Source organism: Tauraco erythrolophus, chromosome 19 (genome assembly GCF_009769465.1).
Source record: "Tauraco erythrolophus isolate bTauEry1 chromosome 19, bTauEry1.pri, whole genome shotgun sequence".
NCBI classification, from domain to species: domain Eukaryota; kingdom Metazoa; phylum Chordata; class Aves; order Musophagiformes; family Musophagidae; genus Tauraco; species Tauraco erythrolophus.
Window position 1 is genome coordinate 6,663,731 of NC_141483.1, and position 14,031 is coordinate 6,677,761.

Consider the following 14,031-nt stretch of genomic DNA (forward strand, 5'->3'; position numbering starts at 1 on the left):
TTTCCTACAGTGGCTTAATGCCAAGAGGGAATGTGAACAGGAAGAGCCGTAATTACTCCTGGCTGAGACTGTAGATGGAACACGGCTGCAGACGCCACCAGGCTAAACCCGTGATCCGACTGCTCTGACCAGAGAGACACCCTGAAGTAACGTGCTCCCGTGTCCCTCACCATGGATGGGCAGGCACGAGTGGAGGGGAAAGGACCGTGACTGTGTGCTGTAAGATGACCAAACACTGAAGGTTTCCAGGCCTCCCGTGGGCAACCTGCACCGAGCAGTTGCTCCAAAGCAGCACTTGCTCCTCAGCATGTTTCTTTTTTTGCAGTTAAACCTTCAGGGTGCTGGTGTGCTCCTTGACCACGCAGCAAAGCCTTGTCTTGGTGCTACTGACCATCGCTTTGTCAGGAACTGAGCCCTGGGAGAAGGGCTGGCCCTTGGCTGCCATGCTGCACCGGAATGGTGTGCGAGTGGATGACACAGAGGAGGTTTGTCCCATTGAGAGCAGATGCTGTGGCCTCAAAACTGCCAGTCAGGGTTCTGAGGTACTGCCTGTAGCTGCTCACAGGGTGTTGCTCTTCCATGAACGTCCTAATGCAATTCCCAGGCTGTTCACAGCTCCTGTCAGCTGCACCAGGGAGGTACTACACTGGGAACAGTGGCCTGCTTCTCAGGACATTAGCAACTGCCTGTCTTCACAGTATGAATAAACGTATGTGGGTGTGAATGCTTGATTACTTAAAGATCTTTGAATGAACAAAGCTGAACGTTCCTGGTTTTGTAATGGCTCTGCAGCTCTGGCTTAATTAGTGTCTGGAGTTCATGGAGGCGCTCCCAGGACTGTGAGAAATCATCTGGTCCTTCCCCACAGCCGCCGACGGGTGGGACACTCGGGTACCCTGGATGCACCATCAGTTCGATTGTCACTGCCGTGCTCTGCGGCGTCGGGTGTGCGGGCGCCTTGGACGTGAACTCGGCAATGGCACTGTCAATGGCACTCCAGATGTTACTGACAGACATGTTCTTGCCCATGGTGCTCAGACCTATGTAAATGTCTGGCCACCTGTAGCCAGAGGAGGCAACACTCATGTTAATGCTAACAAGGCAGGCAGAAAAAAGCATGTTACGTCCAGTGGATTAGGAATCACAATGTACCTAAAACTTAAATTAGAAAAGGAGAGGGAGGGAATTAAAACTTTCAACTATAAACAAAAGTAAAACCAGAGCTAGAAGCCAGTCATGCTTTTTCTTTCCTTACTGAAAGCAGGGTACTATTTAAAGCAGCAGTTCTTCAGGCTGACAGAAAGTCCCAGCAAAGCCCCAGTACCAGAACTGCTATTATTACTGTATTTACGTGTACTGTGTCGCAGCACAGGGGTTGTTTGGCATCTGTGAGCTTACGGGTGCATTTTGTTGGCACAAAAGGGAAGAGCAGAGCTACACTGAGAAATGCCACGCTATCAAAATAAGCTACTATTGCCAGGCCAATTACAGCCTGAATAATAACCATCTCTAGGTAATAACCCTTGGCTAAGTGGAAACAAGCGACTGAAATAAAAGAGAAAGCACCCTGCTAACAAAGCATTCTGCCAGAATGTGTCAAAGAGCCATAACAAGCACAAAATGTTACTACTGAAGACCATGCAGCTGAGAGGACGCCAGCCAGAGGCTTTCTTACGTAGCGTCAACACAATTGTTTGTTCAAGTCTGGCTACAAACCTCAGTTCTTCCAGCGTGGGGGCTGTGCACGTGTCTGCGAGGGCAGGACGAGAAAGTTTGGAAGAAACCAAGGCTGGAGTCTTTACCTGCTTGATCGAGGAAGAGCCCAGCTGAACACTCATCTCTTCTTGAGAAGAGTTTGCAGAACTTAGGTTTAACTTTCAGTTAACTTGGGTTACGACTTAGGTTTAACTTTTAGTTGAACTTTTTTTAGCTGTAAACTGACGACACTTGCTAACGCCGTGCTGCTACGCGGTGAGCACAGTCTCGCGCTCTCCAGTGCCGTAAGCCGGCCCGCGGGGGCTCAGCACAGTACCTTCTGCACAGAGGCTGAACTGGCATTGCAGAGCTGGGTTCAGCTGGCCGTGCTCCTCTCGTTTTCCTGGTTTCCTCCTGTTACATGTTTCTTTTGTAGGAGTTTGTCCCTCCTCGCCCCACACGATGCCGGGAGTCGAGGTGCAGCACGGGGCGAGTCCGAGCAGCCGCAGCTGCGGGGCCACCATGGTATAAACGGGCAGGTCCCGGGGGTGGCCCCTTCCCACACCCCTGGAGAGATGGATCGGCGGAGCAGCGGCTTCTCGGAGGTGAGACTGACACCGCCCCGGCCCATTCGGTGGCAGGGAGAGCCCTGGAGTGTGTGGGGTTTCCCTGAACTCCCCGGCACTGTCCCTGTCGTGAGCCTGCCCTACAAGGAGGGTTACTCTCTCCTGCTGAGCTGCTCGGAGTTGCTCTGCCCTTCTCTCCTTTAGAAGTGGGCTGGTTTAGTACAGTCCACCTGTGCTGGCTGGAAAGAGCACTGTGAAATGCCAGCCTTCTGCTCGTGATGAGAACAAGTGATTAAAAAAAAAAAAATCCAAGAAAATAACTTCTTCAGTAGACAGAGAAAGTGATGAAATCTGCCCTAAAGGACAGGTGACTGCAAGAGTCTCAAATGAAATGTCTTTAATCTGATTTAAGCTTTTTAGAGGAGTATGTTACTGGGGGAAAGGCTGAGCTTTTTAGGTTTGGCCCCTGAGATCGAGGGCACTCACAAGACTCTACTTAGAGCAGTGATCACCTGCTGTAGCACTGCAAGCTCTCTGAGCCTCTTCTCTCCCCTTAACAACAAACATTTGTTTCTAATTAGTCTCTTTCCTGCTACTTAAACCCCTTTCTCCACTATTCCAGGGAGATGAAAACTTACTTATTGAAAGTTTTCCTTAGATCACACTTTTAAAATTCCAGTGTTGATACAGCACATCAGCCTCCTGCCATCCCAGATGCCAGGCTAAGGCAGCTTCACTGGAAAGGCTGAGAAACACCCTAAAAAGAACAATCCCTTTCAGGTGGGAAATGAGTTATCTGTGCTCAAACAAAACTTCTTACTAAGCCCTCGTGCCCCCAGCACTTGTGTGCTCCTGAACTCTTCCTAAGCCCCAAAGTGGAAAGAGAAAGGTAGTGTTGCATTCTGAAAAGATGCCATCAGGAACTGATAAGATCTTAAACCTTTACTACAAAAAGGATGAGTAATGTCTGTCTTACCTTATTCCATGCCTTGTAAACACATCCACTGTGTTAAAAGAATCTTCTTCTACTCCCAGATAAAAGTCCATCAGGGATGGTGAAATCCAGTCACAGTTATGAAGGCCTGGCTCTATTGGGACACGCGTGTACTTAATCCCATATTCCTCTAACACCTCTGCAAATACGTGTCTGACCTCTGTAAGTTAAAACAGAGACATTTCAGTCAGGAATTAGATAACCAGTTCATCGTGTTCCCTGAAAGCTGTTAGCACAGAGAGGTCTTTCCTTCCCATGTTGAAGAAAATATAATCCCCTTTGGCTTCTCTTCTGCTGAAATGGTTTTCTTCATCTGGATGGGAGTCCCCTTCTACAATAGAAACATTGCTCCCTCAACGCCTGCTATAGGTGCCTTGTCTCCCCTTCGGCACTGAGCATTTAGTCCAGCAACCTCTTCTAAGTTAGTGACTCCTGACTCCTGCACTGTCAGGAACGAGTTCTTCATCAAGTCCCTGCACAGCCAGATTTGTTGTGAGGGTAAATGGCCGAGAGCAAGGTCACCTAGAGGCAGCTGAGTGCTGGAGTGGGGAAATATTTTTTTCCTCACTCAGTTTCCCATCTCTGTACCACAATGGCCTTATTTGCAAAACAAGGACAAAGATACTTGCCCACCTCTGTAAAGCATGGCGAGGCCTGCAGGCAGAGGTTGGTGTGGAAATGCAACTGACAGGATGGAGTTCTAGCACCTTGAAAGAGCTACCAGCTTTCCCATACTCAAGCATTCAAGTTTAAACTGGCCAGTCTGCTGCTGGCCGAGGCCTGCCTCCTTCCATGTGCGCAGGAGCATGGAATTAGGATGCCGAGGTGAATTATCAGTCCTGGGAGGAAAAGGTGTAACCTGGGCCGTTTGTGCTGTTAATCTCTTTGCACTGCTACGGGCCCAGGTGGGAACATTCAAACCATAATTGTAGAGCAAGTATCTTAGGGTGAGGTTCATTGCCCAAACAGGTTGTTGTGCCAAGGAGAGTCCCCTCTGACTCTCACCTGCTTGGTGCTGGGAAGAAGAGGGCTCCCCTCTTACCTGGAAGGACGTGAACGTGCTGGTGCCCATCCATATGAGGAGGTAGGTGTCCTGTCAGCTCATGGAACAGCTCCACTTGGGCCTTTAGCTCCTGCTTCACCTGCACAGCAGAGAAGGGTCAGAGCAAGACCTGTTGGAGGGCTGAGATCAGGAGAGTGTGAGGGGGCTGCTGGAGACCTTTCTGGCCAGTACTTGGGACCTGGCCCTGGGAGGCACACAGACATGCAGTGCTGCTGGGCTGCCCAGAACCTTCCCTGGGCATGAGACTCTTTATGGTACTGGTTATGCAGATGCTGCTTATACTGGGATTTTCTAAAATCCATTTCTCTTTAAAATGGGAAATGGGTGCTTATATCGCATAGGCAGTTTTGCTCACCTGAATGCATTCATCCTTACTCATGGGGCAAAACCAGGCATCTCCCTAGAGAACAAAGGCCTCTCACAAGGTGGTGAAAAGCCTACTGCCTACTTAGCACTTCTCTGGCGTTTTTCCTTTACTGATCTCTAGGTTTTTTGTATGCATCTGCTCCAATACCTCTTCTGCCCCCTCAGATAAGTAGATAACAGGACATGAGTATATGCAGGCACTGGGAATGAGCAGAGCGTTTGGTGGAATTAGGCCCAGGACCCAAAAAGCCAGCTCCAGCTGCCCAGGCAACACAGTTGAAATTCATTTCTAAGCTTACTCACGGTTGGGACCTGGGGAAGATCTTCAGTTGTTATGTGCTGGGATAAGTGCAGGCTGAGCTGTACCAGGAACACAAGTGTCATGGTTGTATGTGGCTTTCTCTTACCTCTGACATATTCAGGAGACCTTTTGATAGAGCTGTTCTGAATCCCATTTTCCCATGGAAGAATCCATGTTGGTTAAGCAGAGAAGAGTTTGTCTTGAGCGCCTCACATACAGGAGAGCCCTCGGAGAGGTTGGCATGCAGGCCTATTGGTATGTTGTGTCTGTAACAGGAATGAGCTATCTGTTAAGCCTTGCACCTCTACCTCCTTTACTGCGGCCAAAGGGGTAGATTTCAGTGAAAGATCTAGACTGATCTGAAAAGTGGTGGTGTACTCTGAAAAGTGGTATTGTACTCACTGGAATACATCTTCGTATCCCTGTTCTTCTCAAAAGCAAAGCAGAGCGACACTAACCAGAGCAGAGTGTCTCCAGGTAACTGCCCTGTGCAGTCTGCCAAGGGCCAGTCTGTGAGACTCCCTGAGTTCTGTTCTCACCCTGACCCACGTGGAGAGAGCAGCCACAAGGTATCTCGGGCTAAATGCTGTAACTGCACTGAATGCTGTAACTGCGTGCTACTAGTACCTGCCCTGCAGTCACTGGTGACTAACAGAGAAATTTGAACCTTGCAACCCTTTTCTAAAGCACTTCATTCGCCCTTGCTAGGTGTTCCCTTGAGTTGTTTACCCTATTAAAGATGCTACATTTATGAGACATTTGAGTTTTACTTGACAACTTCTAAAGCTGCCCTTAAGTAGAATCCAGCTGTATATAAACAGTGCCCAAGGCAGCTGTTATGGCAACATCACAGGCTGCAAGTGTAAATACTGGCTGAGTTTAAGGGTTTCCTGGTCCAAGAGTTTGCAGCTGAGATTGCCCGCAGTGGCCAGGTCTCTGTCTACTGGTGCGGATGATCACTCACTGAGCGACAAGGCTAAACTGTAGAAAGCATCTCTGTGGCACAGAGGAAGGATTACCGCAGGGAGGTCGGCAGTTTAAGTGTAGAGCCTTGCTAAGGAATCACAAGGGTCCACTTTGTTAACTAGTTGCACTCTGCAACATTTAAAAAAGAAAAGAAACGAACTATGGAGCTAGTGTGTCTGCACAGCTCCTCTCAGCCGCAGGGTTTTGCAGAGGGCTGGTGTCTCCTTGGTCTGTGCTGTGGATTCCCCTACAATAAAAACAGGACCTGTGAGTGCTCAAATTTGTGTTGAGTTTCATTAGCACTTCTGGAAATCCTCAAATAAGTGGCCAAAATAATGCTTTGAAACTTTTTATAAGATGGCCTCTGGCTGACCCAGTAAGTAAATGACAGAACCGCAACATTCCTTCTGCGCTGCCCAGTCTGAGTCATGGTGCAGTGTTAAATTCAAGGCAAGAAGTCTGCGATGCTTTAAATCCTTCCTGGAACTTCTGCATGGAGCTGCTAAAACTGGGCATGGTCTGTCCCTGTTACAGCCCGTGTACCACAAGTAGGAAAACAAAAGCAATCTCTATTTAGGCAAAGTGTGCAAAAAACCCAGAACTATCTGCTGCCCTGAAGATGACTAGTGAAGCGCCAAGTTACTGGAGACAGAAGAATTGTAGATGGATTGGACCAAGTCAGTCTTTTAGCTCCTTCAGGTCTTAAGGCTTTGGCCCTTGCAGGACTCAAAGTCCCTTTTCTTGGCTTGTGCTCCAGGTGGATGATGTAGTCTGTTGCTAGATACTGGTCCTCCTCAAAGACATAAATGTTACGAGTCAACTTTTATAGACAGCTCTGTGAAAAAAAAGAGTCCATGTCTTTCCAGTCCATTGTGTGATCAGGGAGCTTGAATGTTTGCTTAATGGAGCAAAACAGCTTGTGGAGAGAAAGGTCCTCTCTGACTTTTCTGATTTTGTGACTTCTCTGATTGTATAATTGATGATAAATCATGTTCATCTGGTTTTCATACAAGGGGCCCAAGCACATCACATGTGCACACTAACTCCTTGTTAACACAAGAACTGGAAGGTGCTGTCATTGGGATTGGGGGCCCTTAAGCAGGAGCTGATGGCAGAGCAGGAAGCAGCTAAAGTGCAGAAGGGGTGCTGTGGCAGGAGGGCTTCCCCTCCATCCTGTGACCTGCTGTGTACCCTGCATGAGCTCAAAGGCAGAGGGGGAGCCTGTGGTTTCATTTGGGTTTGGTGTTTGGTTTTTTTTGAAATCCACTCCAGATTCTTTATCATGTCTCTGGGAAGCTCTGACTGCATCAGCTGATGGCATTATTTGTACCACAGCCACTGCTGTCTGCAAAAGGATTCATGTGGTACCATGAATCAGCAGATGGAAGACTTTTTTGTTGAGCACTCTCCTTCTCATGTGTTGTGGGAGGGCAAGAAATGAACAGCTGAGCCTCTCAGTGTAGTCTCCCAGGGGCATCGAATGAACTACCTCCAATTGTGCAATGCCTCAAATGCTGCGAGGGAAGCTATATCCAGGAAAAGGCAAGCCCCTCCGACAGGTGTGGGACACCAAGGAGCCAAGCACTGCCCTGTGTAACATTAGAGCTGCTCCTCTGCCTGGGCTGAAACCAGCGCCAGAGCTGGGGAATGTGCAGAATGTGGAAGTGCAGAGAGAGCTGGCCTTGTTCTCACTGTAAGGAGAGACTCCGACTGTAACATTAGAGCATGGTTTGGAGCTTTGGCTAACACCAGCTGAATATCTTAATAGTTTTCTCTTGAAGTTAGTCCCGGCTGGTTTGACAGACTGTCCGTGCTGAGGCATCTAAAGAGGAACTGTTAATGTTTAACAGCTCTGGGATTCAGGCACTGAAACCAAAACTCAAAATGCCGCACGTGAGAAACTTGTTCAGAAATATTAATCCGTGGGAGATGCAAAGAAGCAGGCATGCTGGGAAAGCCATAAGGATACGGGAAGGAGGACAACGCAGTGGGCACAGCAGGGTTCTGCGGCTACCTAGCATTTTCCTGTACCTAAATCTGTGTTTCTTCTGGATGCAATGAGCCAAATGATGCTCCTATTCAGCACCAAATGTCCTGCTGCCTGGTGTTTATTCCTAACAATCCTGACACTGCATGAGTATCCAAAGTCCTAATTGCAATGAGATGAAAACATGAAAAAAAACTTAAAGCATTATAGTTATTAGCTGGGCTGTACATGTGGAAACAGGGCTCCAGTCATGCTCTGTCCTGACCAGAGGCTAGGGCTTTAAGACTGAATGAACAGGCTTTTTTCCCACTGACTGCTACACACACTGGACTAACTCTTGCTCCTGAGTGCCTCTCACCTCTGAAACATAGCCTCTGCAACCATAGAGCGATGGAAAGGTATGCTGTTATGTAAAAAAGTCAAGTTATGGGAACATCCTGGAAGGGTCCCTTTTTCAGAGGGCAGATTATTGTTTCTGCCACACAAACATACTTTACAGTTACCCACATCTTTTCAAAGACTGTGAAGTATCCACTATTTTATTGGCAGAAATATCAAAGCAGAGCCCAGCAGCTCAAGCAGCTTATATAGCATGTGATGCCACACTGGGAACAGAGCACAGCTGTTGTGGGTTTGGCCTCATACCCACTCCTCTGCCCAAGTCCTTTACAGACGGACAGAGTGAGCCCTGCTGGTCATTGCCAGTCAAGTCTAACTGCTAATTACTCCACCCAAGATGCAAAGTGAAAGGACTGGCATTGAGCTTCAAACAACAGTTTCATTTCCGCAATAAAAGCACTGCAGTAACAGCTACCGTTGCCAACATAAAATGATGCTGAGGAATCTGCTTGGTCCCTCTAAACTCATTCTGGCAGTTATTTTAAGCAGCAATGACCCTTCCACAATCTGTTTGGAGAGGCCCATGTGTAGGTGTTTGCAAGCCTGTCCCACTGCCCTGGAGAATGCACAGACGTGAAGAAGGATTTAGCACAAGGGTTCAGTTGGCTACAAGTGTGTGCTTCTATAGCGTAAGGAGCATTAGACTGGGCTTTCTGTGAGGTCGTGGAGAAGAGGTTCAGGCCAGTAGCTTCTGCAACCACTAAGCTTAGTCCATTAGTGAGCTGTTTCCACTGACAGGAAGTTGGCTGTTAAAGCCAGCCTGGCTCCATGGTTCTCTGCTCAGCATCTGCTGTAAAGGGGGGGGAGGGGAAGGGAGATACCATTACAACAAATGCTACAAGGGGCAACAAGGAATTTAGTCTGGAAAGATTTCTGAGTCAACGAGCCCAGCCCAGTTATGAAATAGAGAGAGGAAATACAACCAGCTAAACCACTTCCTTTTCAAGAAGTTGCTTGTTTTGCCACATGAGTGCTCTGAACAAATGTCTCTGCTGAGGCAATGGGCTTTTGTGCAGTTGTGATCCCTGTCCATTCACATCCTTAGCAGTAAAGGGGCCCTGGAGACTGTTACTGTACTGAGTCACTCTTTAAAGTGCTCATCAGCTTTGCACATTCTGAGCTTGGTGGATGAGTAACAGTGCCCCAGGTCCTGCCTGGCTATGGCATGGACTCTGTGCAGTCCCCGTGTTCCTGGGAGTGGTTGCAGCTGCAGTGGCTGTGGGAATTATGTGATTTCTCAAGCCCAGTAAAAAAGGCCTTGCTGAAAGCTGCATGCTCTGGCTTAAGCATGGGACTTACCCTTCTCCTTGATGGGTAAACAGATCCCACCTTCAGCATCCTGTTTGTATCCTTATCTGGGAAGTTACTAGTTCAATCAGGTTTCAGCCCAAGTGTGACGCAATGAAGAGCCTCAAGTAAATGTCTGTATCCAGACATCCTGCTTCAGTAACCATACAAGTGTCTGAAACCAAAGCAAGGCTGTGCTTTGTGTGAAAAAGCACACCTCTTAGTTCTCCATGTTGGCATTTGTATACTTTCCCCGCTCCTGACATTCACCCTTCAGCAAACTGTAAGATCTAACTGTTGTTCATCAAATAACATCTTGTCTTGCTCCATTACTGCTAAGGACTTATTTTTGCTGGAAGAAACACTCCAAAGCCTCTGCACTATTAAGAACTGGTACTGTAACACAACTTAGGGAAGTGACTTTCTTTTTAATTACATCTTTGTATCAGCTGAAGCTCCTGTGTCCATGACCTTAGATCGGCAAAAAGTGCTGCTGCCAATAGAGTTAACATGATCTGGGGTTCTAGATTAAGGCCTCAGATCGGGCCCAACTCCCAGTCCAAGCACAGTTCGGCAGTGGAACTGTCTGCCTTGCGACTAACAGTCAGATAAAAGAGGTGATGGGAAAGCATGAGAGACTTCTGGATTAGTCAGATGTTGACTGGGAGGGTCAGAATTAAGTCACAATTTACACACACATTTTGCAATTAGTGTTGATGGGAAAGGAAGTGAAAACACAGACAGCAATTAAATGTGGTTTCGTTAGATTCTTCTGTTAAATGTACCCAGATGTTGTGGAGGATTCAGCTTTTGTGTAACTGGTGTTCAGCATTTAAAATGCGAAAAACCCAGGAAGACTGAGGTTGTGTTCTAAAACATGTCACTCTTCATCAAGTATTTGCACATAATCATCTGCAAAAGGGTCCTAATAGTCACATTTGAGCTGGTTGATAAAAGGAGAGAACATACGGCAGCAAACAATATTAGGTCTCTGTATTTCTGCTATCTCCAAATTTCCAAGGAAAAATTAAGGGACCTATTTGTTTCAGGTAACAAAATAACCTTTCATTCTCTGGGAAAGGCTTCGGAATAAGCACCAGGAAGACTGGCTGACTTCAAGATGGGGCGTGGTAAGTAGAAAATCAAGATTATATTGTATGGATAACCAGGAAGTCGCAGTCAGTCTATGTCCCATGAAGAGAAAAGTTTTGAGTTACTGAAAAAAAACCCACAATGGCAGTCTGTTCTCCCACCTGCTGTTCTGGTTATGTACTGCTGTAGCCAATGCTATCGATAGATTTGTCGTTCAGTAATGAACCAGGCCTCTGCCGAAACCTCTCTTTGCCTGAAGTGAGCTGGTCTCTTCTGTTAGCCTAGTTGTGACAGTGAATGAGAAAAGCCCAAGATCCAGAACCTAGATGTCAGGGAAGGTGTATTATTTACTGCTTGGCTCTGCTGTTTGTAATTAGTTTGTGTTAGAGCTGGTACAAAGATCTGCTGACTGCCATCACATTTCTGCCAAGGCTTCTAATCAAAACACAGGGCAACAGATGGTATACCCAGAAGCCTACAGAATTATTGTGAAAATGAAGGGAAGAATGAAATTCCAGACAAACTGTGTTCCTTTCTGAAGGATGCTGAGTCCTAACATTGCAGGGCAGCATGATGTGCTTAAGAAGGACTATCCTGGGAAAAAAAAAAGTTGTCTTGTTACTAATTAGCTTTGCCTGGGTTCCATTAACCAAAGACCAGGTGAGGAGAGAGAACTCAAGACCTGCAGTGATGAGCAACCATGTCATAGACAGTCAGTCAAGAAGCACCCAGATAATCTCCACAAGCCAAAGACACAGCCCAGCACTCTGACAATCCTGGTACCGTGTGTGCAAAGGGCCAAATCCCACAACACTGGAATGCACCACAGGAGAGAACAAGCTACTTGCTTCAAGCCTCTTATCTCAGCTGATGATAGATCCAGCCTTCCTGCTCACACCACTGTCTAGTCAAGGCTGAAAGGTCTGCTGTGGAGTTAAGCATACATGCATGTGTGTGCATATATATACAGTACTTAGTTGAGTGTCTGTGGGGAAAGACAAACATGGGGAGAAAAAACAGAGCAGGCTTTCATCCCATAAAACACAAAATGTTGCAAAGCCACAACATTCACAGTGGGATGGGAGACAACACCAAGCAGGAAAAAGAGGGAATAAGAGTGCCAAGGCATAAAGCAACAGTGATACCTTCCAATTTTTGCACCACAAGATGAGGAGGATTCAATGACATTTCCAGTAAGTCTGACCTATTAGACATCTGTGTCTAAAAGCAGTTTGCGTGAACCTTTGCAACAGAGGAACAAATATCTTGGGGGAGATGGGGAGTTTGTTTACATGCACAGGTACCAATTAAGTGCACGTGTACTAGCAGCACCTGAAGTGGGGCTGGCATCAGAAGACCACCAATCCTTTCCCCCAAACCTGCAAATGCTTCCCCCGTGCATGGGCAGGGCTGAACACAGCTGCAGAGAGTTATACAAACGAGGAATTGCAGAACATGGGCTGTTGATCTTCAGTGCTGACAGATGTTCCCAAAGTTACCCTGCTTATATTCTCAGAAATAGATTCAAATCCATTTCATTCACATGTACAACTCAAAACTGCTCCCCAAAAGAATGAAACTGTAGCAGCAGGTTGCAGCTTCTGCTGTCACCTGCCCTCCAACCTGGCTTTTCACACTTGTATGAGCTGTCAGCACAAGTGTCATGACCTGGATTCAAAGATACTTTTTAAACCTCTGATTACATGGCCTACTTTCTGGCTATGGAAATGAGGCCAGGTGGATTCTATATTTAAAAGCCTGCTAAAGACCACAGCTAAAACAGCTGACAACATTACCAGAGCATTGGAGCTTAAAGGGTTTCATGGTGCCTTCATATCCGAGAGAAGTTCTGGCTTTTGTCTCCTTGTTTTACTTTTTTTTTTTTTTTCTATTTACTAACAGGATTTTAGGCATCTCAGCAGTGTTGCATCCTTCTGCCTCTCCCCTTATCACCCCAGAGGCAGTTCCTCTCTCAGAGTTTGTGTGTAATCTCTAACCTTTTTAACAGAAGACGAGTTTGCCGCTAACACTGTACCCTGGCTTTCCTACACTACCCAACACCAAAGAAGCTACAGGCTTTAAACCATTTCCAAGTTCCCCTGAAATCACAGCCAAAATGAGGAGAGATGCCCAAGGAGAGCAAGGACAGCGTGACTCTCATGAAACCATCCCCTGCAGCAGCTGTATCTGAAGTGTAAGGTCTCAGTTCTTCTAGTACCAGTACAGCTCCTTTCCTTTTCTGCTTTCCTAATTTTTTCCCAACCCTGCTGCTCTCTGTTTCAGGACATACTACTGCTTCTAAGTGCCTGCCCACACTGGAGCTGAAGCATTAGCTGGGTTTTACCTGCTAAATACAAGTAATACTTCCTATTAAAGGATTTGCAGGGCTAGTCCATGAGAACAACACACAGCATTTGATTTGCTACGGACCCAACCGTGCCAGCAACCTCTGAGAAGTTCGTGAAGGAGTAAAGGTGGTGGGTACAAGCCAGGTAAAAGGTATTGTCCCTCTCTTTGTGTATGCAGTTTTTACCAATGGATTTATCAAGCTTAGAATTAATAGAAATATTGAAGTGCTTTTTTTGAAAGGTTTCTGGGGTAGAAAAATCAAGTTTTCCACTGCCCAGATTTATAATTTAGCCCTGACAGAATCACACCTTTCCCTGATTCTGCAATGAACCTGTCTGAACTGCATCAAATAAAATAGGATTTAAAGATTTGTGCCTTCATGCTCTAATAGTTTTAAGGGTGGCAGCTTGGCCTGGGTATATAGTGTGGACTTTCATTCTGATGGTGCATCTTTTAGAAGTGTAGGAAGAAAGTCCAACAAACCTGAACTTTACTAGTCAAATTATGTAAGTGGCTTTTTATCTTGAGGAAAAAAAGGTGCAGTGCAGCGGCTGATACCAGAGAAAGCACTATTATGGGTATGGTGGGCAGGTCACTGGTTTTACTAGGAAGAGTTTTAGTAAATACGTCTGGAATCTAGTTTTTCAGCCCAGCCTGGGCTATGATGCTGTGTTTATACTGGGGCTACAAAATACAAAATGTTACAGGCTTGGCTTTCTGTGGGTAGCCTGTGGAGGCTGTCCACAAAGGAGCTAAAGATAGCAGCTTACCTCCTTGCCAGCTTGGCTGCATCTGCTGCAGCACTTCCGTTGACTAGAAGAGACACGTTAGATACCGCACCAGCCAGGAAACAGTCCACGATGCCTTGGTTTCTCCGAGGACAATAGCCAAAGTCATCTCCAGTTACTATTAGCTTCACCTGAAGCATCCTTAGGGGTCATCCCTAGCAAAAACGGTAAAGGAGGG

At 46.7% G+C, this 14,031-nt stretch overlaps 1 protein-coding gene across 1 annotated transcript; it reads right to left on the reverse strand.

The window, feature by feature from the left end:
* Positions 1 to 735: 735 nt before the first annotated feature.
* YDJC (YdjC chitooligosaccharide deacetylase homolog) lies at positions 736 to 13,993 on the reverse strand. Its single transcript, XM_009992550.2, has 5 exons — positions 13,836 to 13,993; positions 5,092 to 5,251; positions 4,298 to 4,397; positions 3,238 to 3,415; positions 736 to 1,060 (listed from the first exon to the last, which is right to left on the reverse strand). The coding sequence occupies exons 1-5, from the start codon at positions 13,991 to 13,993 to the stop codon at positions 736 to 738; spliced, it is 921 nt and encodes a 306-aa protein (XP_009990852.1).
* Positions 13,994 to 14,031: the final 38 nt, after the last annotated feature.